Source organism: Zingiber officinale, chromosome 3A (genome assembly GCF_018446385.1).
Source record: "Zingiber officinale cultivar Zhangliang chromosome 3A, Zo_v1.1, whole genome shotgun sequence".
NCBI classification, from domain to species: domain Eukaryota; kingdom Viridiplantae; phylum Streptophyta; class Magnoliopsida; order Zingiberales; family Zingiberaceae; genus Zingiber; species Zingiber officinale.
This window is the reverse complement of record NC_055990.1, coordinates 24,154,414-24,181,417: the sequence shown is the minus strand read 5'-3', so window position 1 is coordinate 24,181,417 and position 27,004 is coordinate 24,154,414. Positions and strand designations below refer to the sequence as shown.

The following is a 27,004-nucleotide window of genomic DNA, read 5'->3' as shown; positions in this document are numbered from 1 at the left end:
CCAATCGATCCAGTGATCGATTCCGGAGCTCTCTGTTCGCGATGAAACTAGGCGGGATCGATCGGCAGATCGATCCAGACGCAGTCTGTTCGCGGAATAAGCTGCCAATCGATCCATTGATCAATTGAGGACCCCCAATTGATCCACCAATTGATTGGGGTTTCTGATTTTGCAGCTAAGCTCGGATTTCAGCACATGTTCATGCCAAAATTACTTATATCAATTCTAAACTACACGCAAAACATTCTAACATCACACAAATAGTGTTCTAAGCATGATAGGGTGCATGATTAACTAATTCATAGCAATTAACATACTAAGGTGCAAAATAATAAAATGCTAAAAGGTTTTTAAGCTTAAAACAAGCTTGCTGAAATTCCCTAAGATCTTTATTCCAAGTTCCATCCACACACATCTTCATCACATTGCCCTCCAGCCTCCGCTAGTCTATCTTTCTTTTACCTTTATCTGCAGTATAAGGAAAAAGTATTTGTAAGCTTTCGCTTAATAAGAAACCATCTACCTCACAAAACATGCAATCGATGCAATATGTTTTTCAAACATGCTATTTGAATATGTACTGATTAAACTAAAACATGGCATGCTATCATACAATACATGGAAACCAAAAGCTAGTCATGGCATACTATCATCTAAAGCATGTGTAACAAAAGCTGAACATAGAGCTATCATACATAATCATAAGAGTGAGCTGAACTGAAGCATGAACTGAGCTAATTCTAGCAAATGCTAAAGCTATACTGATTTCACCTAACTATTTTGTGAGAGTTTAAAACTACATATATAATAGATGAAAATACTAATCATGCTGCTGTTTGGGCCCGACAACTGTACGTGCTATGCGCGCATCCCTAACTAGACTCGGGTTTACAAATCCCGAATTTAGTAGGGCTACTAGGTTATCTGAACCTAGGGACGACTGTGGGAGCCCAACCCAATGGATATCTAATCCAGTACAGTGACACTGAGAAAGTAAAATACTGAACATAAGCTAATAAATTCTTGTCTTGCTTTTACTAGGTTGTCTAAACCCAGACTAGGTTATCTAAACCTAGAGGCGACTGTGGGAGCCCTCCCATTGGACATCTAGTCCTGTAAAAGCTGTAGCAAGACTATATGAGCTATGAAATGCTTCTATTGCATTTAACTAAGCTATTAAAACGCCTAAGTTGCATTTTGACTGTGCTAGTAATTTAATCGAACACTTGGTATGCGCTAATTCGCATCCTTTGTGCCGAAAAGCTATATACTACTAACTAAAACATGGAATTCACACGGAAGCTACTTATACTGTAGGTGAGGGGTTTCTTACCTCCTGTTCGGATTTTCTTACAAATCTAATCGCTAGATTTCCGGAGGAGACGAACTTCTTGACGATCTTCTCACGTCTATGCGTTCTTCTTGCGAAGAGGAGCCTCCTCGTATCGGAGTCATCGCCGGAAGGTGCTCCTAGAGCCCTTAGGCTTGATGCGCCGAGAGAGGAAGAGGAGGAAGAGAGGTTCGGCGGGATTAGGGTGAGGAGAAGAGGTAAGTCACGATAAAAAATAAAACTCCTCACTTAATTCCCTATTTATATTAAGGAATTAATTCCCCCAACTTTAACTTAAATAAAATTGTTTCCCTTTCCTTTCAGCACGGCCCTGCTGGGTTCTCCTGGTTACTAGAGTTCACCTTAAAGTCGTAGGACCCAATAGGTCTCGGGTTCAATTCCTGCGTAGGCTATTTTCATTTTCTATTTATTTTTGCTACTTCCGCTATTCTAAAAATTCCATAAAAATATCCTAAAATTTCAGAAAAATACTAGGATATTTCTAATAATTATTTTGAGAATTTTCGGGCGTTACATTGGCCAACAACTGTACCGACTACTAAGGTTGCTATGTGGATTAATGCCATCAGCTGCAAGTGTTAGACGAAGATTTCTTGGCTCACTTTCAAAGTCGGGCCACATATGATCCACCAACTTCCACGATGGTGAATCAACTGGATGACGTAACTGACCAACAACTCTTGTAGAATCTGCATGCCATGTTAAATTTCTTGAGGTCTCTAAAGATTTAAACACGCGCTTAAATCTTGGTATGGGAGGGAAATACCAAACCACCTTAGCAGGAACACCTTTCTTCTCAACCTTGGTTTTGGTTAACTTCCACCGTGACAAGCCACATTTAGGGCAACTTATGCAGTTTTTATATTGCTTCCTATAAAGAATGCAATCATTGGAACAAGCATGAATCTTTTCATGAGTCAACGACAAACAACTCAACGTCTTTTTTACATCATACATTGAGGACGGTAAATTGTGATTATTTGGCAACATATCCCCAAAATCCAATAGTAAATCTGAAAATAGAGCATCACTCATTCCATGCCTTGCTTTAGTATTGTACAGTTTCACAAGTGCACTCAATTTTGTATAACGTTGACATCCCTTGTACAGCGGCTTCTCTGATTCCTCTAAAAATTTCATAAATTCTTCAAGGTTTTCTGTATAGTTATCATACGCTGTCTCACACATATGAGCGGTTTCAAAGTTGTCATAATCATTATTAATTGGCTCCTGGTTAACACTCCATTTTACTTTATCATCTTTGGCGGGCTCACCATGCCAAATCCAATTCACATAATTTTGACTAAAACCATGGAAATAAAGATGCTCTGAAATGGACTTCATCGATCCTTTTTTAAGATTGATACATTTGCAACAAGGACAATGAATATCATTGGGGTAAATATTGGGATTCTGTAAACAATATCTAATGAATTGTTCCACACCCTCCTCATACTGTTTGGACCTTCTATCCAAGTATATCCAAGATTTATCCATTTAAATCAAGCAAAATCTACAAACAAATAGGTCAACATTAAAAGATATTAAAGTGAATAAACAAAAGTTAAAACTACATGTAGTTCAAAATGTAAATCCCATGTAACTTTAATTTATAAATCCTAATGCAAGAATTAAGAAGAGACAATTCAAAGAGGTAGGTGTGTGGTATGAAGAAAATTTTATTAGCATTAATAAACTAACTTCTAATGCTATTGAGTTGTTTATAATATGGGTTGGTTAACAAAAGAGTCAGTCAGTAGTTTCATAATTGCATTAAACAAATGGTGCGCATGACTCATGCTATGTGGATGACTAGATACGTTGGCTTAATTTCATTTTCCCAACTTTTTATTTATAGTTTAACGTTATTTTGTAGAAATATGAACTTGAACTTGATGTTAAGCTGATAAGATTGTTTTTTTTTTGTTGTCATAGACTAGATTGTCAAGGAGCATTCCTTTGCTTCTCATTCAGATTCAGATGAATCTGGAGACAAAAAGATCAAGAGGAGAGACTTAAGGAAGAGAAGATAAGAATCATCGGATGATTATTCATCATCGTCTGAAGAGAATGAGAGGAAAGGCAAGCTAAAGCGAAAACAAAGAAAGAGAAGTAGAGAAGTGAAAAATAAGTGAAAGGAAAAAAGATCTGGTAACCATTTCTAGAACTTTGTCCTTTTTTATTAAACTTATTATTATTATTATTATTATTATTATTATTATTATTATTATTATTTTGCACAATCGGTTTATATAGTTTTTGGGATGTAGAGTTATGGACTTAATTGATTTATTATTTTTTTTATTGCTTTATTGCTGCTCAGTAGTGGACGTTTCTGACAATGATAGTGAAATATACCTATTTCATTAGAACAATGAAGAGGTTGTAAGGAAGGAATTAGGGTTGGATTGGATGCTAAGATCCACAGATAAGATGATAGAGAATAGCCATGAACATGATGTGAAGGAAGAAACTCAAAAGCATGAAACTGTTGAGGTGATTTCAGGACTTAGTCTAATGCCCTCCTTTTGCAAGGGTTTTAGAATTATTATTTTATCAACTCAACTGGTTTAAACTTTAATTGTATATCATACTTATGAAATTACTATTATTAACATATTATTGATACAATAATTATTAAATGTCAAGGTCTTTAGTAACCGAAGGTACGACATGGAAGCTAAGGCAGATGTCAAGAAAAGACCAAATTAATATAACATCGGATTCTACAAATGAGATTTCGAAGGGCATGATCTACGGGGGAAATGTTATGGGGAAAATATCCACTAAGTCAATGGATGGAATGCTTATGAAGCAGCAAAGCACACCAGAGTAAACAAATGCTTTCTTAAGATATCAATAGAGAGTCAATCCTATTGTGACACATGTTAAACAAAATTAAAGCAATATAAAATAGTTGGATCTGCGAACGGACAAGCAACATCTAATATCACAGCATTAATCAAGCCATTTACCCTAAGCACCACCATCCACCTTAATCCTTCATCTTATGCAAACTGTCATATCTTTGAGACACTCTGTTTGAACCATGATCAACTCAAGAAAATTAATAAACAGTCCTACATCCATATTCATTGACTTGGACCTAACTAGTACCAACTCAATTGAACCCCATCTCATCTAAATTTCATTCTACTCGACTTTCTGTAGCCATATTCTTTTATGCAATTCAATATAAAAATTAGTTTTCATATAATTATGGGCAATGTGAATACCTGTTTCTGATTCATGCAATAAACTTGGGATCACAGGATTTAACCATCAAGATAAGACTATCTTTTAAGTCCTAACACTTCTAGAGAAAAACATCACAATAGAATAACAAGCTTTCAATTTTTTTTTTTGCCAGGAATATAGGGAAAAGCACAAGATCAGAAGAAAACAAATACAACACTAGTAAGAAAGAGGATCTCACCAACAAATTGCTAAGATCTTGAAGATTAAAAAAATAAGAGTTTCAATCTAGAAGAAAACAAATACAACACTAGTAAGAAAGAGGATCTTACAGTGGAATCGAGCGGCGAGAACAACCCTAGCACTGTCGTGACAACCCTAGCACTGTCGCGTCGCTGAAGAACACAACCCTAGCCGATGGTTGATGAAGAAGAAGGAAACCTAGCAGGTCGTGTTGATGAAGAAGGAAATCATCAAACCTTGATGAAGAAGAGGAAATCGCCGCATTAAACCCTAAACCTGTATGTCGCGTCGGGAAGAAAAAAGTCGGGTAACGGGAAGTAATGAAGTGAGAAACATAATAAAGCTAATTAAGGGTTTAGTACCGTGGAGATTAATTGGGTTGAAAAAATTAACCGATTTAACTCATGTGTTCAATTGGTTCAAACTTATTACTTCATCATTTAAAATTATAAATTTTATTTTGACACTTATTACTTCATCGAATACATATTACGAAGTAAATCCTCGCTTAAAATTATATGTGAAACCTACTTTTTTTAATATATGAAGTCTAAAATAATATTTACTATACTAATTTTATTAATGAAGTATATTAGCATATATTACTTCGTAATTAACAATTGTCGAAGTAACCAGTGGCGAAGTATATCATCAAAATTCACATAGTGAAGGTAAACCTAGTGTGTTTGTGAGATGCTCAATTTCTAGATCTATAGGATCATGCTTTCTATAGGTTTGATCTAGACTACAACTAAAATAATTTTGAAGCACTAGGAAAATGAAAATTTTTAGAAAACATAAGTAAATAATTTTCTTAGAATTTAAAAATTATCCGAATAAATATCCTCCCCTTAACCTAAGGTCTTAGTTTTTATGCGAAAATAATATACTCATAATATTCTAGATTAATAAGTTAAAAGGAATTGATTATTGAATTTTAAATTAATTAATTAGAATTAATCATGTTTTAATTTAATTTATTTAACTTAATTTATTTTGAATTAATTTGACCTTCTTAATCTCACAAGTCTATGTTTTCAAATAAAGGAATCCAATGATTTTGTGAGATGAGTTAAATTGAATTTTAGAGTTTAGTTTAACTTGTGTTACATTCTAGTTTAGCTTTGGGTTCAATAAACAGATATTTTTTGGATAAACTTCTAAGTTGTTGTGAGTCACCTGAATATAATTAAAGTAACCACACCTTCAAATTTTTTTAAATAGTCACATTTACTGAACTTAATATAAACTTTAGTCTAACTAGTTATAATTATTAAGGGGTGGCTTCAGCTAGTTCCACTAAGTCAAATATATCATATCAAAGTCATATCTTCCTAAACATGTATAGATAGAGTTTCCCTAACCTATTATCATCCAAAACTTCTCCAGTGATATTTGTTAGGTTAAACTTTTGTCCCTATTTAAGTTAGTCCTAATTACCCAATCGGGTAAATAATTATTTTTGGAGGTACCAACTAATTTGGTGCCAACTCCTGAATTGTTGAATTTAGGTTTTGTTGGGGTTGCAAGGTTGCAAACATAGTCCCACATTAAAAACACATGAGAAAGATCATGGGTTTATAAGAGAAAAGATATCTCCATTGGAATGAGACCTTTTGGGTAGAGCCCAAGAGCAAAACCATGAGGGCTAAGGCCCAAAGTAGACAATATCATATCATTGTGAAGATATCTAAATTCTTTTTGATCCTACAATTGGTATCAGAGTCCGGACCGCCAGAAGGTTTAACCGCCGACTGTACATAAGATGTAACGCCCCGGCTCGGGCGGGCCCCACCCGAACCGAACCGGGAACGCTACCTGAATTGCCCATCGGGTTGATGACTAGCTCCACAGACCACCGGAGGTCCTTTCAGCGTGCTTTTGTCCTCACTCACACGCACCCTGGAAAACTTCCCAGGAGGTCACCCATCCTCAGATTTCTCCAAGCCAAGCACGCTTAACTTTGGAGTTCTTTGAGTTTGGGCTTCCGAAAAGGAAGGTGCACCTTGGTGATATGGATAGTACCATCTAACCTTTAAGCCATACTTAACCAGAATCTTTAGAACCGGGGTATTATAATCACCCCCACTTAAAGACACAACGTCCTCGTTGTGTAACCACGAATCACACCACAGACAAATCCCAGAATCTCCCTTGCTAGGTGGTGCCCTGGGTGCTCCTGCCACAGGCGCACTCACGGTCGCAAGGTTGCTCTGATACCATCTGTAACGCCCCGGCTCGGGCGGGCCCCACCCGAACCGAACCGGGAACGCTACCTGAATTGCCCATCGGGTTGATGACTAGCTCCACAGACCACCGGAGGTCCTTTCAGCGTGCTTTTGTCCTCACTCGCACGCACCCTGGAAAACTTCCCAGGAGGTCACCCATCCTCAGATTTCTCCAAGCCAAGCACGCTTAACTTTGGAGTTCTTTGAGTTTGGGCTTCCGAAAAGGAAGGTGCACCTTGGTGATATGGATAGTACCATCTAACCTTTAAGCCATACTTAACCAGAATCTTTAGAACCGGGGTATTATATAAGAGCTATGGTGTTATGTGGGTATAATATTGACCTCAAACAAAGAAAGTGGGGGCTCTTATGTTCGGATCAAGAGAACTAGATACCAGGCAGAAAGTCTTAGTTGTGTCTAGGCAAGGAAGTCCTAGTAGGTCGGGTGGACCGAGGGGCAAGAAGATCTGGTGGGTCGAGGATCGGACGTGGGAAGCCTGTGGTCCTTTGTTTGAGGGGGGATTGTTGGGGTTGCAAGGTTGCAAACATAGTCCCACTTTAAAAACACATGGGAAAGATCATGTGTTTATAAGAGAAAAGATATCTCCATTGGAATGAGGCCTTTTGGGTAGAGCCCAAGAGTAAAATCATGAGGGCTAAGACCCAAAGTGGACAATATCATATCATTGTGGAGATATCTAAATTCTTTTTAATCCTACATGTTTAAGTTTTAGGTTTATGTCAATTATTTTAATAGTTATAATAGACTTGATTGTAACTTGTATTTAAATTAACTTTATAGTTATTTGATTTAAATTTAATTTGTTTGATTTTATTTTACACTTTAGGTTTGGGTTTGACTTGATAGGTTTAGTTGGATTTGATTTTAGGTAATAAATTTCATTTTTAGGTACATTAAATTGATTGAGTCCTACTTGCATGATTAGATATGCTTTCGGAACTCAAGCTTTGGCTTGTTTTAAATTTTGACTTATTAAAGAGATGAAAGATTTATTTGCAGAGCTAGATTGTAACGCCCGAAAATTCTCAAAATTATTTTAGAAATATTCTATGAATTTTCTGGAATTTTAGAATATTTTTACGGAATTTTTAGAATAATGGAAGTAGCAAAAATAAATGGAAATGTAAAATAGCTTAAGCGGGGATTGAACCCGAGACCTATTGGGTCCTACGACTTATAGTGAACTTTAGTAACCAGGTGAACCCAGCAGGGTCGTGCTGAAAGGAAAGGGGAACAATTATATTTATATTTCAGTTGGGCCGAATTACCCACTAAATATAAATAGGGATTTAAGTGAGGAATTGTTATTTTCTTAAACGAGAAAAAAACCTTTCCCTCACCCTAGTCACGCCGTCCTCTCCTTTTCTCCCTCACCTCTCGGCGCCAACCTCAAGAAACCTAGGGTTTCCACCCCAAGGGCAAGAGGAACACCTTCCGTCGATATTTCGGCTACGAGAACGTTCCTCCCCGCGAGAAGAGCATGTGGACGCGAGGAAATCGACGGAGGGATCTTCTCCATCGGAAGTCTAGCGATCAGATCGTAAGGAAATCTAGCGCAGGATGTAAGAAACCCCTCACCTGCAGTATAAGTAGCTTCCGTGTGAATTCCATGTTTTAGTTAGTTGTATATAGTTTTTCGGCACAAAGGATGTGAATTAGCGCATACCAAGTGTTCGATTAAATTACTAGCACAGTTAAAATGCAACTTAGGCATTTTAATAGCTTAGTTAAATGCAATAGAAGCATTTCACAGCTCATTCCCGGTACAAATCCTATCTCCAAAGCACCCTACCGTATGGCTCCAGCAGAACTGAAGGAACTTCATGAGCAACTACGGGAGCTGCTTGACAAAGGATTCATACGCCTGTATTGCTCGTGAAGAAGAAGGACGGGAGCATGCGCCTGTGTATAGATTATCGGGCACTGAATCAAGTCACAATCAAGAACAGGTATCCTCTTCCCAGAATTGATGACCTGTTTAACTAGCTAAAGGGAGCAGCAGTGTTTTCGAAAATAGACCTCAGATCAGGTTATCATCAGGTGAAAGTTAAAGAAGGGGATATACCCAAGACAACATTCAAGACTAGATACGGACACTACGAGTTCGTAGTCATGCCCTTTGGCGTGACAAATGCTCCAGCTACTTTCATGGACCTCATGAACAGGATATTCAGAGAATACTTAGATAAGTTTGTTATCGTATTCATCGATGACATCCTTATCTATTCAGGAACTCAAGAAGAACACGCCGAGCACCTGAGAATAGTATTGCAGACCCTTCAGCAGAACCAGCTGTACGCCAAGTTCACGAAATGTGAATTTTGGTTAGATCAGGTGTCCTTCCTGGGTCACATCATCTCAAAGGATGGTATCATGGTAGACCCCGGTAAGATAGAAGCTGTGAGTAGTTGGAAAAGACCCAAGAACGCCAGTGAGATCAGAAGCTTTCTGGGATTAGCAGGTTATTATAGAAAATTCGTAGAGGACTTCTCCAAGATAGCCTCCCCACTGACAGCTCTTACCAGAAAGAACAGAAAATTTGGACATAGCTGAGAAGAGAGTCATATGACGATTTACCCAAATATTCTACTTGTCGAAGAAAATGAAGCTTTGATATATATAGTGATGCCTCTAAATTGGGACTAGGAGCAGCGCTGATGCAAAATGGCAAGGTGATCGTCTATGCCTCCAGACAACTCAAGGACTATGAGAGGAACTATCCTACTCATGATCTTGAGCTTGCAGCAGTCGTGTTCGCTCTCAAAATTTGGAGACATTACCTGTATGGAGCTCAGCGTAGAGTGTACACAGATCATCAGAGTCTGAAGTATTTCTTCACTCAGAAGGATCTGAATATGCGGCAGCGCAGATGGCTAAAGCTGGTCAAGGACTATGACATAGACATCCTCTACCACCCAGGAAAAGCTAATAAGGTAGCAGATGCACTTAGCAGAAAGTCCAGTGCTACCTTACTATCCCTAGCAGCCATGTCACTGCCCCTACAGAAGGAGATCACAGATTTCGATCTCGAACTCATAGTGGAACAGCTCTCTACTATGACCTTAGCATCTACCCTGCTTGGTGACATCTAGATAGCTCAGGAACAGGATCCTGAAATTCAGAAAATCAAGCAAGGGTTAGCGGAATCAGAAAGTGGAGAGTTCAGAATGACCAATAGTGGGGTATTGTACTTTGGTGACAGACTTTGTGTTCCAGATCAAGAGGAACTACGCAGGAAGATCTTAGATGAGGCTCACAGATCTCCTTATGCGATGCATTCTGGCTCCACCAAGATGTACCAAGACCTGAAGAGACGTTTTTAGTGGCCTGGGATGAAGAGAGACATCGCTAGATATGTTAGCACATGTCTGACCTATCAGAGGGTCAAGGCAGAACACCAGAGACCAGGAGGAGTCCTGCAGCCTATCCAGATTCCAGAATGGAAGTGGGAAGATATTTCCATGGACTTCATAGTGGGACTACCCAGAACCACGAATGGTTTTGATACCATCAGGGTAATAGTCGACAGATTGACTAAATCAGCCCACTTCTTAGCTATCAGGATATCCTACTCCATGGAGCAGCTAGCTCAGTTGTATCTCAAGGAGATCGTTAGATTACATGGAGTCCCACGAACCATCATTTCAGACAGAGACAGTAGATTCACATCACACTTCCGGGAGTGTGTACAGTCAGCATTGGGCACTAAGTTGAAATTTAGCACAGCTTTCCATCCTCAGACAAATGGTCAGACGGAGCGAGTAATCAGGTACTCGAAGATATGCTCCGAGCATGTGCCCTAGACTTCAAGGGAAGTTGGTGCAAATATCTGAGCTTAGCAGAATTTGCATACAACAACAGCTATCAGGCCACTATCGGCATGGCACCTTACGAGGCTCTCTATGGGCGGAGGTGTAGATCTCCAATCTGCTGGTATGAGAGTGGTGAACAGAAGGAACTAGAACTTCAGACAGATCTAGTAGCAGACACCACAGCAGCTATACAGCAGATCCGCCAGAGGATAGAGACAGCTCAGAGCCGCCAGAAAAGCTATGCTGATACACGGCGCAGACCCTTAGAGTTTTCAGTTGGGGATTCAGTGTTCCTCAGAGTAGCTCCCATGAAGGGAGTAATGCGTTTTGGGAAGAAGGGCAAACTAAGTCCCAGATATGTGGGACCATACCTTATCAGCAGAAGAGTTGGCAAGGTAGCATATGAGCTAGAGCTACCCCAGGAAATGTCAGCTGTTCATAATGTATTTCATGTCTCTATGCTGAAGAAGTATATCCCAGATGCCACCCAGGTGATTGAGCCTCAGTCGGTACAAGTCTGTGAAGACCTCAGCTATGATAGTCGGCCTACTCAGATAGTAGATCGAGCAGTTAAGAAATTGCGGAACAAGGAGGTACCATTAGTAAAAGTCATTTGGCAAAATCACACAGCAGAAGAGGCAACATGGGAGACAGAAGCCAGCATGAGACAGAAGTACCCAGAGTTATTCTAAGTTCGAGGACGAACTTTTTATAAGGTATGGGGGATTGTAACGCCCGAAAATTCTCAAAATAATTATTAGAAATATCCTAGTATTTTTCTGGAATTTTAGGATATTTTTACAGAAATTTTAGAGTAGCGGAGGTAGCAAAAATAAATGGAATCGTAAAATAGCCTACGCGGGAATTGAACCCGAGACCTATTGGATCCTACGACTTTTAGCGGACTCCAGTAACCAAGTGAACCCAGCAGGGCCGTGCTGAAAAAAAAGGAGGCAATTAAATTTATATTAGAGTTGGGCAAAATTAACCACTTAATATAAATAGGGAATTAATAAGTGAAGTGTTATTTTTAACGTAACTTTTCCTCACCCTCACCCTAGCCACGCTGCCCCCCCCCCCTTCTCCTCTTCTTCTCTCGGCGCCAACCACAAGCACACCTAGGGTTCCGTTCCTAGGGCCATAGGGGTACTTTCCGGCGACGACTCCGACACGAGGACGCTCCCCTCCGCGAGAGGAACACATGGACGCGAGAAGATCGTCGAAGAGATCTCTCCTCCGGAAAACCTAGCGATTAGATTTGTAAGAAAGTCCGAACAGGAGGTAAGAAACCCCTCACCTGCAGTATAAGTAGCTTTCGTATGAATTTATGCTTCAGTTTAATAGTATGTAGATTTCCGACACAAAGGATGCGAATTAGCGCACACCAGGTGTCCGATTAAATTGTTAGCACAGTTAAAATGCAACTTAGGCATTTTGGTAGCTTAGATAAATGCAATAGCAGCATCTTTATAGCTCATTTAGTCTTGCTACAACTATTACAGGACTAGATGTCCAATGGGTGGGCTCCCACAGTCGCCTCTAGGTTTAGATAACCTAGTTCTGGGTTTAGACAACCTAGTAAAAGCAAGACAAGAATTATTAGCTTATGTTCAGTATTTTACTTTCTTAGTGGCACTATACTGGATTAGATATCCATTGGCCTGGGCTCGCATAGTCGTCCCTAGGTTCAGATAACTTAGTAACCCTACTAAATTCGGGACTTGCAAACCCGGGTCTAGTTAGGGATGCGTGCATAGCAAGTACAGTTGCCGGGCCCAAACAGCAGCATGATTATTATTTTAATCTATTTATGAAAATAATTTTCAAAACTTCACAAATAGTTATGTGGATTCAGTATAGCTTTAGCATTAGTTTAGAATTAACTTAGTTCAGTTTGTGTATCAGTTCAGTTTTCTATTGATACAATATGCTAGTTTATGTTAGCACTTATTGCCATGACTAGTTTGTTTGTATGCCATGTTATGCCCTTACATGTTCAGTATTCGTATGTTTCAAATAGCATGTTTTAAAAACATAAATTGCATCGTATGCATGTTTTAGTGAGGTAAATGGTTTCTTACTAAGCTCTCAAGCTTACAGATACCATTTTCCTTATACTGCAAATAAAGGTAAAGGGAAGATGGATTAGCGGAGGCTGGAGGTCAATGCAACGGTGAAGATGTGTGTGGATGGAACCTGGAATAAAGATCTAGCAAATTAAGACTTTAGTTTTTATATAATGTTATTTTCTGCATTGCTAGTTATTTTAATGTCTTGACTCATGAAAGACTTGCTTAGATTGTTAGTATTTATGCTCATAATCCTAGTTATGTGTTATTAGTATGTTTCCCAGTTGTTTTAGAACTTGTATGTGTGATTGAGGCACGAAACAGTGCTGAAATCAGACTTCTGGTACGAAATCAGAAACCCCAATCGATCGCCCGATCGATTGGAGGCTTCTCAATCGATCGGCCGATCGATTGAGAAGTTCATACCGCGAACAGTAAGCTCCTGGATCGATCAGCCGATCGATCCGGATGCCTTCTGTCGCGAACAGAAAGCCCTGGGATCGATCACTGGATCGATTGGCCAGTCTGGATCGATCAGCCGATCGATCCAAAATATTGCCCCGAGCACAGTAGCGTGCTGGATCGATCACTGGATCGATCCAACCTAAGTTCCGCATACAATAGCATGCTGGGTCGATCACTAGATCGAGTAGACCATTCCAATCGATCCATGGATCGATTAGGAGGCCTAACAACAGCTGGAAGACCCTTAGTTCAGTTCCTTGACCATGGGGGATGTAAAATATGTCATGAATAGTTAGATTACACCCCTTAGCACATATAGAATAAAGAAATGATAAGAGCTTAGCAAAGTTTTAATTAGTACAGCTTCCGCATCTAGATTTAGTGATGGTCATGGATATAGTTTAGCACAGCATAATGTGACGGTCCGACCTTACAGCTTAGTTAGAAGGCGGGTCGTTACAGTAGATATGAAGGAGCCCAAGCACAACATTGCCTTAAGGGCAAAAATGGACAAATCTGAATCTGAAACATCTCTCGATGATGATGAAATGACTTTTATGGTAAGAAATTTCAAAAAGTTTATTAAAACTAATAAGTGAAGGGTAAAAGAAGGAAAATAAAGGTAAGATGCTATCACTGTAATGAAGAAGGGAACGTCAAAGACAACTACCCAAAACTGAAGAATATGGACAAGGACAAAGAAAAAGACAAAAGGACGGCCTAGAAGAAGTACAAGAACTTAAAAGCAATATGGGACGAAACATCGTCATCAGACTCGGACATCGTAGCCTATGCCGGACTTGCATTGATGGCAAGTCACCAAGAAAATGACGGAGTAAGTTCATCAGAAATAAGCATCGATAAAGGGGGATCAACATCAAAAGAAAATAGCTCTATAGGGGAGCATAAGAAATCGACAAGATAAGTCAGGTACGGTCTCTACCTCCTGGCCAGTTATTTAAATTAATTAAAATTTTATCAAAATTTTTTTGAAAATTAGAAATAGATAATAAAAAGTTATTAAAAGAAAATAATGAATTAAAAGGAACCTTTGCAACATCTTATCAATTAGAAGATTTTGACAAACTAAAAATAGAAAATAAAAATTTAAAAGAACAAATACAAAAATTAAAAAAAAATTCGGCATATTTGAATATTATTCTTTCAAATTTTAAAAATTATGATAGGTCAAATTAGCATTTTAGATATCATAAGGGTTAAATTTGAAAATTAACATCAAACTATATCCCTAAGAAATTTTTGATTAATTCTATTGGAAATAACCTATATTGGGTTCTAAAATCATGTTTAAATTAAAAATCATTATGAATGCTCTATTTTTAATTTCATTTTCTATTTTTTTCTTGCTTAAAATCTTAAAATTGTCTAACATTTTTCGTATAAATTCTGTTCGAAATTAAGTAGATATTAATTTTTTTTACATCTCTTACTATAAAAAAAATCAAAGTTTTCTGTTCATTATATTATTTTTATGAATTTTCTGAGGAAATCATTTTTTTAATTTAAAAATATTTCTCATTGTTATCATTGTGAACTTTATTTTTTTATGTGAAACATTATCATTTTATCTATTGAAGAAAATTTTTCTAAAATTTTTTTACCATTAGTATTTTTTTTATTATTTATCTAAATATAAATTTTTGAAAATTCTTAAAAAGTTTAATTTTTGAAAATTTAGTTTTTTCTATTAAAATACTTACTTCGTTACATTTTCAAAAAATATCTAAACATTTTTTTAAGCAATTCCATCTAGTTGTAGAAAAGAAATTATTACTGCTTAAATTAATTTCTCCTTGTTTATGGAAATTTTTTCTAACTTTGAATATTTTTGCTTAACTATTGTATAAATTCTCAAAAATTATAAACAATTAATAATAATTTTAAAATTATTTTTTTTCAAAAATGGTAAAAATCTAGATATTTGAAATTTAAAGTTGATGATGATTTTGGATAATAGTTACTATATTTTTATCCCTTAGACTCTGTTTTAAACTTATTTCAAATCATTTTAAGAGTACACCTAATTTTAATATGATCAAAGGGGGAAAATTAGAGATTAAGTCTAGGGGGAGGGTATATTTTTATTTTTGCACATTTTTTCTTAAATGCAAAATATGTACTTGTCATTTTTTACTCTTATTTGTTTTTAGCTTACCCTAACTTAACTTGAGTTGTTCACATCAAAAAGTGAAAGATTGTAAGTATCTCATGGTAGTTTTGATATGATCAACCAAGTCAAATTAGATTCTGTTATATAGGAGCACAGGAGGTCGAGTGAAAAATGAAGCTAGCGAGAAGGATGACATGGGAGAGAGTCGACGGGCTCGGTGCGTCCGAGAGATGAGGAACTGTGGAAGAGTACACTAGTGGATGAGAAGGAGGCGGGCGGTGTTTTCGAGGGACAAGAAGCTAGAGCGGAAGGTTGCTTGAAAAGATTGGAAAATGAGTTCGAGTGAGCCCTATTCCAGATACGGATTATGGACCACAAAGAACATCAGTTGCGGAACAAGACTATCTAGCTGGTTAAAGTCGGATGGCAGCATCATTTCACCGAGGAGGCTACCTGAGAGCTCGAGGATATAATTCGAGCTCAATATCCCCATCTTTTTACCAGAGGTATGTGGGTTAGGTTTTCGTTCAGCATTTATACTATTTAGTTTTAGCTAGTACTTGTTGATGGTAAATAACGAAAATTTAGGGACCAAATTTTTATTAGTGGGGGAGAATGTAAAATACGGCAACAAATAAAAATTTAATAATGAGGTTTAATATACGTATAACCTTAACGGAATTTTTTTAAAAAAAATTAGGAATTAATTGGAGCTCGCATGATGAGTTTACGGGGATGAATAAGTACGCTTGGGAAAAGCCTGTTTAAAATACTCAATTAAGGAAGAAGTTGATAAGGAAATAACTTAGGCTTTAATAGAATTAAACCTAAGTTTTCTAATTTGATTAAAATTTCCTTTTATTTCTCTTACTTATTCCTTATTTTCCTTCCCGTGCCCTATTTCTTCCCTACCGAAAACTTTCTTCTCCTCCCGAAGTTGCCCAACGCCAACACCTTTTCTCCTCTTCTCTCCCGAGCCGCACCGCCAAACCTTCCTCTCCTTAACTCATCATCATTTTCTTCTCCTCTTCCCCGAGCCACCGCCTCTTCTCCTCTTATCCTCCTGAGCAACGCCGATCTCCCCTCTCTCTCTCGGTCTAGCCGCCGGTCATGGGAGAGCACGCCGCTGCCACACTCCTTCTCGAGTTAGCCGAGTAGTGGCCACATCGACACCGCATCAACCACTCGATCGCGCCGGTGATGCTCGAGCCACCGTTGGTCGAGCCTCTTTCTCTCCTCTCCTGGTCGCGGACACTGGAGCTCGCCGAGGATCGAGCATCCGAGTCTCCACCTCACCTGTGCCCTAGACCGCCACCCCGACCTCATTGCCCTCGGTTGTGCCCTAACGTTGTCGTTCCTCCTCTGTCCCCGTGAGCAACCAGATTAAGGGCCTTGATTTGGAGATGGCGAAGAAACAGTGAGCTCCGATAGAAACAAGAAAGGTAAGAGCAGGAGGAATTTGGAATTTGGGTTATTGAGCATATGGCTGGTTTGGGTACTTGTTTTGGATGTGGGATTGCTAATTTAGGGTTTTTTGTTTGGCGGACAGCGGTCTCCTCTGGTCTCCTCTTGTAAAATACCGAAAATAGGCGAATATTAATAAGGGAATTTTCTGAAATTTTTGAAAAATTTTCGGGAATTTTTCGGAGCTCGTATGGATGTGTTTACGGGGATAAAAAATGGGACCCCGGGAAAGCCTGTTTAGGCTACCCATTTAAGGAGGAAATGTTTATATTTATAATTCCTTTTCCTGTTTCTTTTTATTTTTATTATTCCTTCGTTTACTCCCTTCCTCGCCGAACCTGTGCCGAACCCCCTCCCCTGCGCATTTCTCTTCCTTTCCCCCGCCGAAGCCTCTCATGCCCTAACCGCACGAGCGGTTCCCTCCTCTCTCGGGCCTTTTCCCTCTCCCTCTCACGGCGTGGAGCGCCTCTCTTCTCTTCCTCTTCTTCCGACGCCGTCTGTGCCCTAGCCAACCCGATGCCACTGTCGGCACCGATTCCCCAGCGCCGACCGCCGTCCCTCTATGCCCTAGCATCTCCGCCGACGCCGAGAAGTGTCGGCCTTCTCTCCTCTTCCTCCATCCCGAGTTTCCCCAGCTGATTCTTCTCGGACGCCCTCTGCCCTAGATTTGGGCCACAACCGCCGTCACTCTGCCCTAGCGACGACTGTCGGCCGCCGACGCCCCTTTCTGGTGCCCTCCTTCCTTCCGAGTAGTGTAGATTGGCCTAGGACTCGAGTTCACCTGCATACTTCCTGCCGTGCCTAGTAGTGATCCTTAAGGTAGGTGGTCTAACTTGCTGTGGAATTAGGAATCGTGTAATTGATTTCCTTGTGATCTTCTTGCTGTTCTGGACCGGGAGGAGAATCTCAGATCAGTTCTTATTGTGTTTCCAGATCAGAGCTTGGATATTCTTCTCTGTTCTTTATCATCCCTTCCTTGAGGTGCATTTAGGTCACGGTTGAGGTAAATTGAAATTCGGATGATAGTGCATTTCAGGGATAATTTGGCTAATTATGGATGTTGGTGTTGAGATGATGAAGGAACAATGAACTCTTTCTTCACAGATCATAGGGGAGTGTTTTGCTGTCCTGTTGCTATATTAGAGGTAAACACTAACTTTAGTAACTGGTTTTGGTACTTTGGCTGTTGGATTATTGATGTGGGCGAGTTGGGTTTAATTCGATCAATGAAGGTATTGGAATTTGTGTTAGAATATGTTGGTATGTAGTACTTTGGTTATAGAAAGGATGATGGTGATATGATTAGGATTTTACCCTAATTTAGAGTTAGAGATTTTATTTAGCTATTTATGAGAATTTTAGCTAAATAAAAATATATGTATATTGGTGACACAGGACTTTGACGCGAGATGAGCATCTCGATGTCGGATTTGGACATTCCTATTGGAGGCGGGTACTTTTGACTTTATGTCTTTGATATGCATAGTAGTGAAGTTAACAAATAGAAATAATTATGTTTCTTATTTGCTTCGGTTAGTCACTACCGGATACCTGTTACATGCTTGGTTGATTGCTTGTTTTGCATCTCATGTTATTGCTTACCTGATTATACATGCCTATAGGGGTAGTGATATAACCATACTTCACCATGTTCAGGACCTAGGTGTGATACCTTATCTGATCTGTGTACCCTTGATATGATTTATTGACTATGGTGCACATCATATATGTATATAGATTGGTTCAGTATATTACCATGCTTAGTGTCATGCACCATTCGCATGATTGCATGCTATGTGATAGATTGCTCCATTATTATCGAGCACATTGCCAGTTTCATCACTGTTCGGTGCTCCGTTATGACACTCATGGGTAGCGTGATGCAGCGTGGTAGCACGTCAGTTTGCTCTGTTCGGTGCTCCGTTGGTCCGCTCATGGGTAGTGTGACGCGGCGTGGTAGCACGTCAGGAATCCCTCGCCGTCATGGTGTACCGGGAGATGAGAGCATTGCGCTCCCCCATTTATGATTTGGGGTAGGAGTATGTGTGTACTCCGACAGCATCCCGTCCACTCGGTCACTCATCAGGAGTAGTGACGTCAGAGTGCACGGTTGTCACAGCTCTACCCACTCGGTTCCACCATTGTGTGTGAGATGGCTGACTGGCGTCAGGGGTGACCATGACTGCATTGGCATCATACGCATTGATGCATTTATTTCTTGTGATTGTGTTTGCTGCATTTATTTGCTGCATATTGGTTGGATGTCCATGATTGACATGCATACAGGATTTCTATACCTCTCAGACTGTTATCCTTGTACTAGGTCCTAGTTAGTACAGTATTCTCCTGGTTATTTCAGTTCGCATTTACCTTCATTACATCAGGAGACTGTACGCATGATTAGTGTTAGTTGTTATTTTCTTACTATGTATATCAGTTGTACCTGCTGAGTGTTAGACTCACACCCTCCTCCGTTGCTATTTCAGGTTGATGTTGTCAGGAGAGAGTTCCAGTTGCTAGTCCCCTGCAACCCACGAGGCTGTTATTTGTCTTTTGGCTTTATGTACTAGACTATGTTTTGAACTTGTTATGTTTTGAATACTTTGGATCCTGTATGGATTGTACTTATCGATGGATTTTTATTCGATATGTTTTACTACATACTTGCTTAGACGGCAGAAGAGGTAAGTGGATTTTATCGTCAGATTTGTGCTTTATGGGTGTAGTGGAATAGGGTTGTTTTCGAGTCATCGTACTACTGTTCAGTTTGATTACTTATTAAACTGCGTGGATGTCTATGTGTTGTGGTTTGTTTATTATTGTTATTATTCCAGCCGCATGTGGCTGAGGTATATGATGATGTAGTAAGTTTCAGATTGTCCGCCGTACAGGGGAGATGCTGCCGAAATTTCTTCGGACAGGGACTCCCCCGGGGTTTGACACCTCTGGTTCCAGCAGCTACTCCCTTCCAGTAGCCGAAGTCTTCTCCGGTGAAGAGCGGAGGTCGAGCTGTACTGTAGCCTTCTTGAAGAGCCATAGAAACTTGCACAAGGAAAATAACAAAAAAAAAACTTGTACTTGATCCTGGATTAGTAGTGTAGGTTAAAAGAAAAATTAACACGCGATCTTGAGTGGTGTTGCACCAACTTCGAGAAAATTTCAATTACAAAAAAAATCGGAGGGCAGAAAGAATACCGATTCCAATCGACTCCGAAAAACTAAAAATCATCACGAAAAATGTGCTTGACTGGTGGTTGCACCAAATTGAAGTGACCCCGCTCTGATACCAATTATTGGATCGAAAAGCGCTAGAGGGGAGGTGAATAGCGCTCGTGGCTTTCACTTTTCGTATTCGAAAAACTTTAGAAGTAAACGCAGCGGAATAATAAAGCACAACACAAAAAGACGCTAAGATTTACTTGGTTCGGAGTCTGGGATGTCTCCTACTCCAAGGCTCATGCTCGTTGAGCATTTACTTTGGGCAACAACTATAATCACATAAAAAGTACAAGAGATTATTACAATTTAATTGTACTAAAAGACTATACCGACAACAAAGAATTGACGTTTCGAAGCTTCGGGTCATTGGGGTCTTGTTGTAGCTCAGCCGGATCATCTCGTTAGCAGCGCGCCGAAGAAAGATTGCTTGGGATGTGTTGATACAAGCTGCTGATCGAGACTACCTTATAAAGGTTGTTGAGGGTGCCTTCAAGCACCTTGGAGGCGCCTCCATCACCGTCGGATCCGTAGCGTGGATCAGCTCCGAAACAGTCTTCGTCTATCCACTTGAGGGCGCCTCCAACCTCCTGGAGGGCGCCTTCAATGTCGTCCGAAGCACCTCGGCACTCCATGAGGGCGCCTCCAGCTTCGCTGCGCACACTCCTCAGCCTTTGCACCCGAGGTGCCTCCAAGCTTCATGGAGGGTGCCTCGGGTACTATTCATCCAAGGCAAAACTTACTCCTTTGTTCCTGCAAGATATGTTAGTCCCAAAGATACCCTGCAATACAAAGTTAGCACATAATAATAGCATGAATATAAAAGTCTGACAGTCACCTGACTGTCCGGTTCTGACTTCGGATTTCCATCCCGAAAATCCTAGGTCGAACCGACGTCTACTGTTCCCTCTTCGAGGAGCGCGTCCTCACCTACTCTACTCAGGAGAGTATACCTGTTGCCAGTTCAATCCTCCAAATCGACTGGACTTTTGCTCAGTGCTCGAAGCTTCTGGTCTTCATGCTGGAGGTCCGCTCCATGACCCGTCCAAACTTCTACCCAATTCGCGACACCAGGACTTTCAACCTAGGGTTACCGTCCCCTAGGATTTTTGTCCGAAGCTTCGACCCGCCAAGACTTCCCGCCTAGGGTTACCACCCCCTAAGACCTAGGGTTACCACCCCTTAAGATTTTCCCTTTGCCTAACCGCAGCTAGGGCTTTTCTTCACCTAGGGTTACCACCCCCTAGGATTTTCACCTGTCTAACCGCAGCTAGGACTTTTGCCTAAGTAAACTTAGGGCTTTCCTGCAATCTCAATCAAACATATCAGATAACAAAACAACTTAACTTTGAACCCTTTGATATAATCAAAACACAGGTTCGATCGTCGGATACTTTCTACACCAACACTCAAGACATCATGTTTACAGGAGAAAGTAACAAAATACCGCCTGATAACCATCAGAACTTATAGAATGGAAACAAATAAACATCAAGAATATACCTAGTCAAAATAAGATTCTGATTATGGGGGTTCTGGTCCACACAATGAATTTAGCAGTCTGAGCTTTCTCGGTCTGGCATCAAAGAATAGAATAAGATGAAACCAAAAAAGTTCCCATTCAACATATAGACATAAATGCATCATTAAGATTTGTTTGTATCAATCTTTGCAAATTCTCAAAGGGACAAGTAAGGACCTCCAGAAAGCACAAAAGGTTCAGTAGGACACATAGCCAGTGCAAATTTTGTATTCTGTTAATGTCTTGTCAATATCTAAAATATGTAACATTATTAAGATGAACATCCAAATGTATCCATGAAATAATTGTCTTTTGACTATTGACTAACCAAATCTAGACAGGATCTATTAGCTCCCAACATAGGATGGCGATTGGGTTGCAATTCAACATACCAGATAAGAACATTCAAAAAAAAATATTAGTTGCATCGCAGCTAACCTTTATCATTGCAACTTCAAACACAGAAATGCAAGAAAGCCTTCTATCCAAGACATCATTTTTTAGTAGGAAAAAAAGTGAAGAGAAAATCCACCAAAGTGGTTAGGTAAATAAGTATTGGATTGGCATTGCCCCAGTCGATCTCAACTTGTGGATGTTGCAGGGGATCACCATACACTTCACTAGTGCTTGTGAGGAGAAACCTGGTGCTGACTCGCTTGGCCAGGCCAAAAAAAATAGAGTGAATTAAGGAATTACACGAGTAACAGGAATCATCATCTGTTCCTCCTTTTGCTCAATTTGCACTACAAGAAAAAAGCTAATAGACAACGCTTTTAAAGCGTTGTCTTTGTGTCTGAAAAAGCGTTGTTAAAGGCACTGTTGTTAAAAGTCTGCTCAACAACAACGCTTTTAAAGCGTTGTCATTTGTAGCGACGACAACGCTTTAAAAGCGTTGTCAGTTTATGCAAAGACAACGTTTTTGCAACGCATTTAAAGTGTTGTTTTTGGTAGAAAAGACAACGCTTTTGCAACGCTTTAAAAGCGTTGTCGTTTTAAAGAAAAAAAATTTAAAAATCATTATTTTTATATTTATGAAACTATTATTTTTCTTTTACCATGTCTAGATTCGAATTTTACATATAATCAACTCAGTTAATGATTACAAACTCATACCAAAATAATAGAATTCTGACATTGAAGTAATATTAGTATTTAATTACATGAGAAACTAGTAAATATCAAAATTAACACTAATTCTGTTTCAAAGTAAATAGTGATATTCACAAATAAAACAAAAGAGCACAAAATAATCTTGTGAGCAATTGGATTTTGTCTAGGATCTTTGTGAGCTTTGAACAGATTGAACAGTTGGCCTGAAATATAAACAAAAAATTACAGTCAATAGTTTGAACCAAAAAATTACTTCTACTAGCTATTTTCTATAAATGAATCAAACTCATTACTCAGAAATGAAATGCTTGCAGAAAGAAAGAAAGAAAGCTTGAAGAAATGCAACGTTTCTTCAAACTGCAGAAAGCACTGTTGTTGCAGAAATACAACGTTTCTTCAAACTATAGAAATCAAGCTTGCAGAAAGAAACAACTATAATATGATAAACTGTGGTTCCATACATGAGCATTACTGATGGCTCTCAAAAGAAACAAAACAATCAAAATAAACGAGTTCAAAATGTGAAACTTTATTAGAGAATCAACTATAATATGATAAACTGTGGTTTATAGTACTCAGTATAACATCCATTTCTCAGTTTTTGTCTTATGTTGCATCTGTATTTTTTATTTCATATTTACATGAAGTATATATCTTGTAATACAAGCAAATATCCTGAAGTTCAATAATACAGATCTATAATAAGCTTCTACGCCTACAACCAATGAAGTTCTATAAGAACTTCTTATGAGACATCAGTTGAGGTTTGTGTTGTTTACATTCCTTTCTAATTTTATTAGAGAATGATCATGGCCAGCATGCGAGTGAACAATTTCAAGGAAATTCAACAGCGTTATACTTTAACAAGGGTCTTAACTAGATTGAATAACTTACTTAAAAGAAGTAATGTCTACCTGAACATTGCTTTCTTCCATTAAAACCTCCTTAGCTTTTTCGCAAAGCACCCTAACCTGAAATTTTATTTAAAAACTTATAAATATAGTTATTAACTCACAATGATAAACTGTAAGAAATTTCAAATATTATTTTTATAGGGGAAAAAAGAACACTAAACAAACATTGGACTGCAAAAGCTAATGTCTTAACAATGTGAACTCATTGTGAACTTTTAGCAATTAGCAAGACACAAGAAAGGAATAGAAGCATTTACCTCTATTCCTTGTTAATAGAACAAAAAATTAATGCATGTAACTAGAGGAGTCCTCCTATAACTTGAGTAATATTTCATAAATTTCCAGAGGCTTATGAAAAGATACAATAGAAACCTCTACGAATATTTTTTCTATATAACTTACAAGAAAAATCAGCTCAATCAAAAACTGAATTCCAAATGACATGCTGATCAGATAAACTATTTCCCATCGTCTCTAACAAATTAAAGCATTTATAATTGTATCAAGGAGAAATAATTAAGTCACATCGGATAAATAAATCATCAGATTATTCATTAACAAGCGACACTAACCCACCCCATAGTCTAACAAAAAAAATCATTACAGTCCAGGAATGAAATATGGACTGGCCAATTCTAAATTAGCAGTTTCAAGTCTGGGAAGAGCTCAAATTTCTCTACAAACTCCATTGTTTAAAGCTTGAATCATAGGATATGTGGAACAATCCAGGGAACCGGATCAAAGACCTGCAACCGAACCAATTCGTTACGAAGAAAGATCGACTAAAGATTAAAATAGATCTAACACCAATATCTACCATTTTACATATATAAAGTATATAATTATAAACAAAAAATCAAAGCTAAAAAAATGTTTGCTACTCTAGAAACAAAAAAGAAACATTGTAAGAAAAACATGAAGGGAGTCAGAGATTTCGAGTATACAGTGTCAAGTAGTGCTCCAAGGCGATCGCCAAAGGCTACCTCGACGATGGTTGCATCTGGGTTTGAGTCTTGATCAATTATCACTTTAGGTGTTGGAATTCTGTCAGTCTCTTTGGAACTGTCATCCTGTCACAATTGAATTCAGGGAAAATCAGAATGGATTTCCAGATAAATGCATCAAGCAGGTGCTTGAATACCTCAACAGCAGTTGGGTATGTAGCTCTAGGAGTGCGTTGGGATGGACATCTGACAATATCCCATAATACAACATCAGCAGAAAATAAGACACACGCAAAGAACAAGCATATGCTCCAATCCAACAATCGAGGGTTAAGAACAAACACGACATGGTATATAGAACGATCACACATCAGTAACATCTTGATGTGCCTACAAGTTCTCGATTCATCCGTAAGAAAATCCTAGATTAACAAGAAGTCGAGATCTGCATTTTTTGATCTATTTAATTGGGGATAAAAAGCAAAGATTTCGCATCCATGGAACATTTTTACCATGAATCTGTAAGGGGAAAAAAAATAAGTCTATAGCCAGGAATTAGGCCATGAACATTTCAGCCAGGTAATTTACATTAAACATAATTGGTTAATTCTCTTTGCTGGTCGGGATGCAACAATCGATGTACCTGTAAATGGAACTGCAATTGGGTCCATTTTCTCACTGGCGGGCTCAATACAATGAGTATGCTATTGGACTTTTGCTCTGCCGACAAGGGACAATTTTCTATAGCATAGACTTTGATCCTTGAGGATGTCAAACCTTCGTGGAAATTGAAACCAACAGAGAATGTCTAGATAGGTCAAATACTTCCATAGATTTTGCTTAATCAATTCCACACATGGTTTAGGTTTCTTATATGGTTAATGGAAACGTCCTATTAGTTTGAGTTGCAACAATGGATGAGAAGTTAAATTCTTCTTCTGAAGAAGAGAGGTATAACAGATTGACACACTCATGCTTTGTTACAATGCATCATTAAACCTAGATAAACTTCCGGAAGAGGATACGAAAATGAAAAACGTTTATCGATGATAAAGCAATAGAAGAGCAGATCCTTCTAATCCATTTTGCTTGGAGTTATCAACAACAACAACAAAACTCTTAACGCTAAGGAGGAAGAACGAAACCTAACTTTAGGATAAAAAGAATGGATTAGGCCTATTCAAAACCCTAGCTCCGCTATTTACACTCAAAAGAAAAAAAAATCCAAACTACGAGGATAAAGATCGAATCATTGAACTCAGAAGCCACAAGATCCAGTTCGCCAAGTAGTCTATCTTCCGTGCAAAGAATCCATGAAAGAGGAGGTGGAGATTTACCTCCAAGAGATAGTCCAGAGCTGGATGGCGTCGGAGTGATCGGCCACTTTCCTGGCGAGCTCCTCGCACTCGGCGCAGTAGAATCGATTTACCTGCTTGTCCACTTTCTTAGCCATCGCCCACAACCCCACAGCCACCACCAAGGTCGCACCCTCGGACAAAATGAGAGAGTGACAGAGAGAGAGAGAGGGGAGAGATCAAGGTCTAGGTCGTCCACGCCAAATCTTTTTGGCCGCTATTAAGGCAAGAAAAAAATGGCAGCCACTAAAATCATCAACTCTGCGCTCTCAGGTGTCGTATCCCCCGTGTGCTGTGATGCACGGCGCAGCGTCGGAGAAAGGCTGCTCCACTATGCGCAAAAGCGAGTGGCTCAAAAGGGTGGGCCACAAGCCAATACCTCCCGGCTCCAGATTCAGACCAAGGCTCGGCCGGAGGACCCCGGAAGCCATCGCAAGCACCGCCATTCTTCTACGTTAGCCTGAGAGGAGGAGCTCGAGCAGAAAACCCACTCAACCTCAGATCTGTAAAGAATACGCATGAATCGAGCAGAAACCCCCAAAATAAACATCCTGACTAGAGAAGGAATAAATTGAAGGAGCGATCGGACAAAAATAAGCGAGGGAAAGGGCGAGATGTAACCTCCTGTACGGCGAGCGGCTTGCACTGCATGAGTTACGTGATCTGCTCGTCCAGGTTGCCATGGGTGTCCGAGGTCGGCATTGGACTCACGCTCATCTTGTCCTCCTTATACCAGTCACCGCCTCAACGTCGGGGGAGAAGGAGGTGAAGAGATGGGTCGATCTGTCGTGGTCGATCGCCTCAGCACCGGGATCTGCCGCTTGACGAAGGTGTGGTCTTGACGGAGAGCTCAGAGGAGTGGTTCGCCGGAGAGGAGTTGGATGGAGAAGGCCGCGTGAGATGAGGAGTTGGGAGAAGGGTTCGGGATCAAAAACGATCGAAAGATAGGAGTTGGGAGAAGGG

At 39.3% G+C, this 27,004-nt stretch overlaps 1 protein-coding gene across 3 annotated transcripts; it reads right to left on the bottom strand.

Annotated features, from left to right (window-relative positions):
* Positions 1–417: 417 nt before the first annotated feature.
* Positions 418–26,564, bottom strand: LOC122051458 (ACT domain-containing protein DS12, chloroplastic-like). 3 transcript variants are annotated; one of them, XM_042612606.1, is made up of 5 exons: positions 26,024–26,544; positions 24,884–24,932; positions 24,687–24,812; positions 23,743–23,799; positions 418–468 (listed from the first exon to the last, which is right to left on the bottom strand). In XM_042612606.1, exons 1-5 carry the CDS (start codon positions 26,137–26,139, stop codon positions 448–450), a joined length of 369 nt encoding a protein of 122 aa, XP_042468540.1. In that variant the 5' UTR covers positions 26,140–26,544; the 3' UTR covers positions 418–447. The 3 variants fall into 3 exon arrangements, with proteins under 3 accessions (XP_042468540.1, XP_042468539.1, XP_042468541.1); XM_042612605.1 differs by lacking the exon at positions 418–468 and adding an exon at positions 22,847–23,031 and having other exon boundaries at positions 26,024–26,564; XM_042612607.1 differs by lacking the exons at positions 418–468; positions 23,743–23,799 and adding an exon at positions 24,445–24,488.
* Positions 26,565–27,004: the final 440 nt, after the last annotated feature.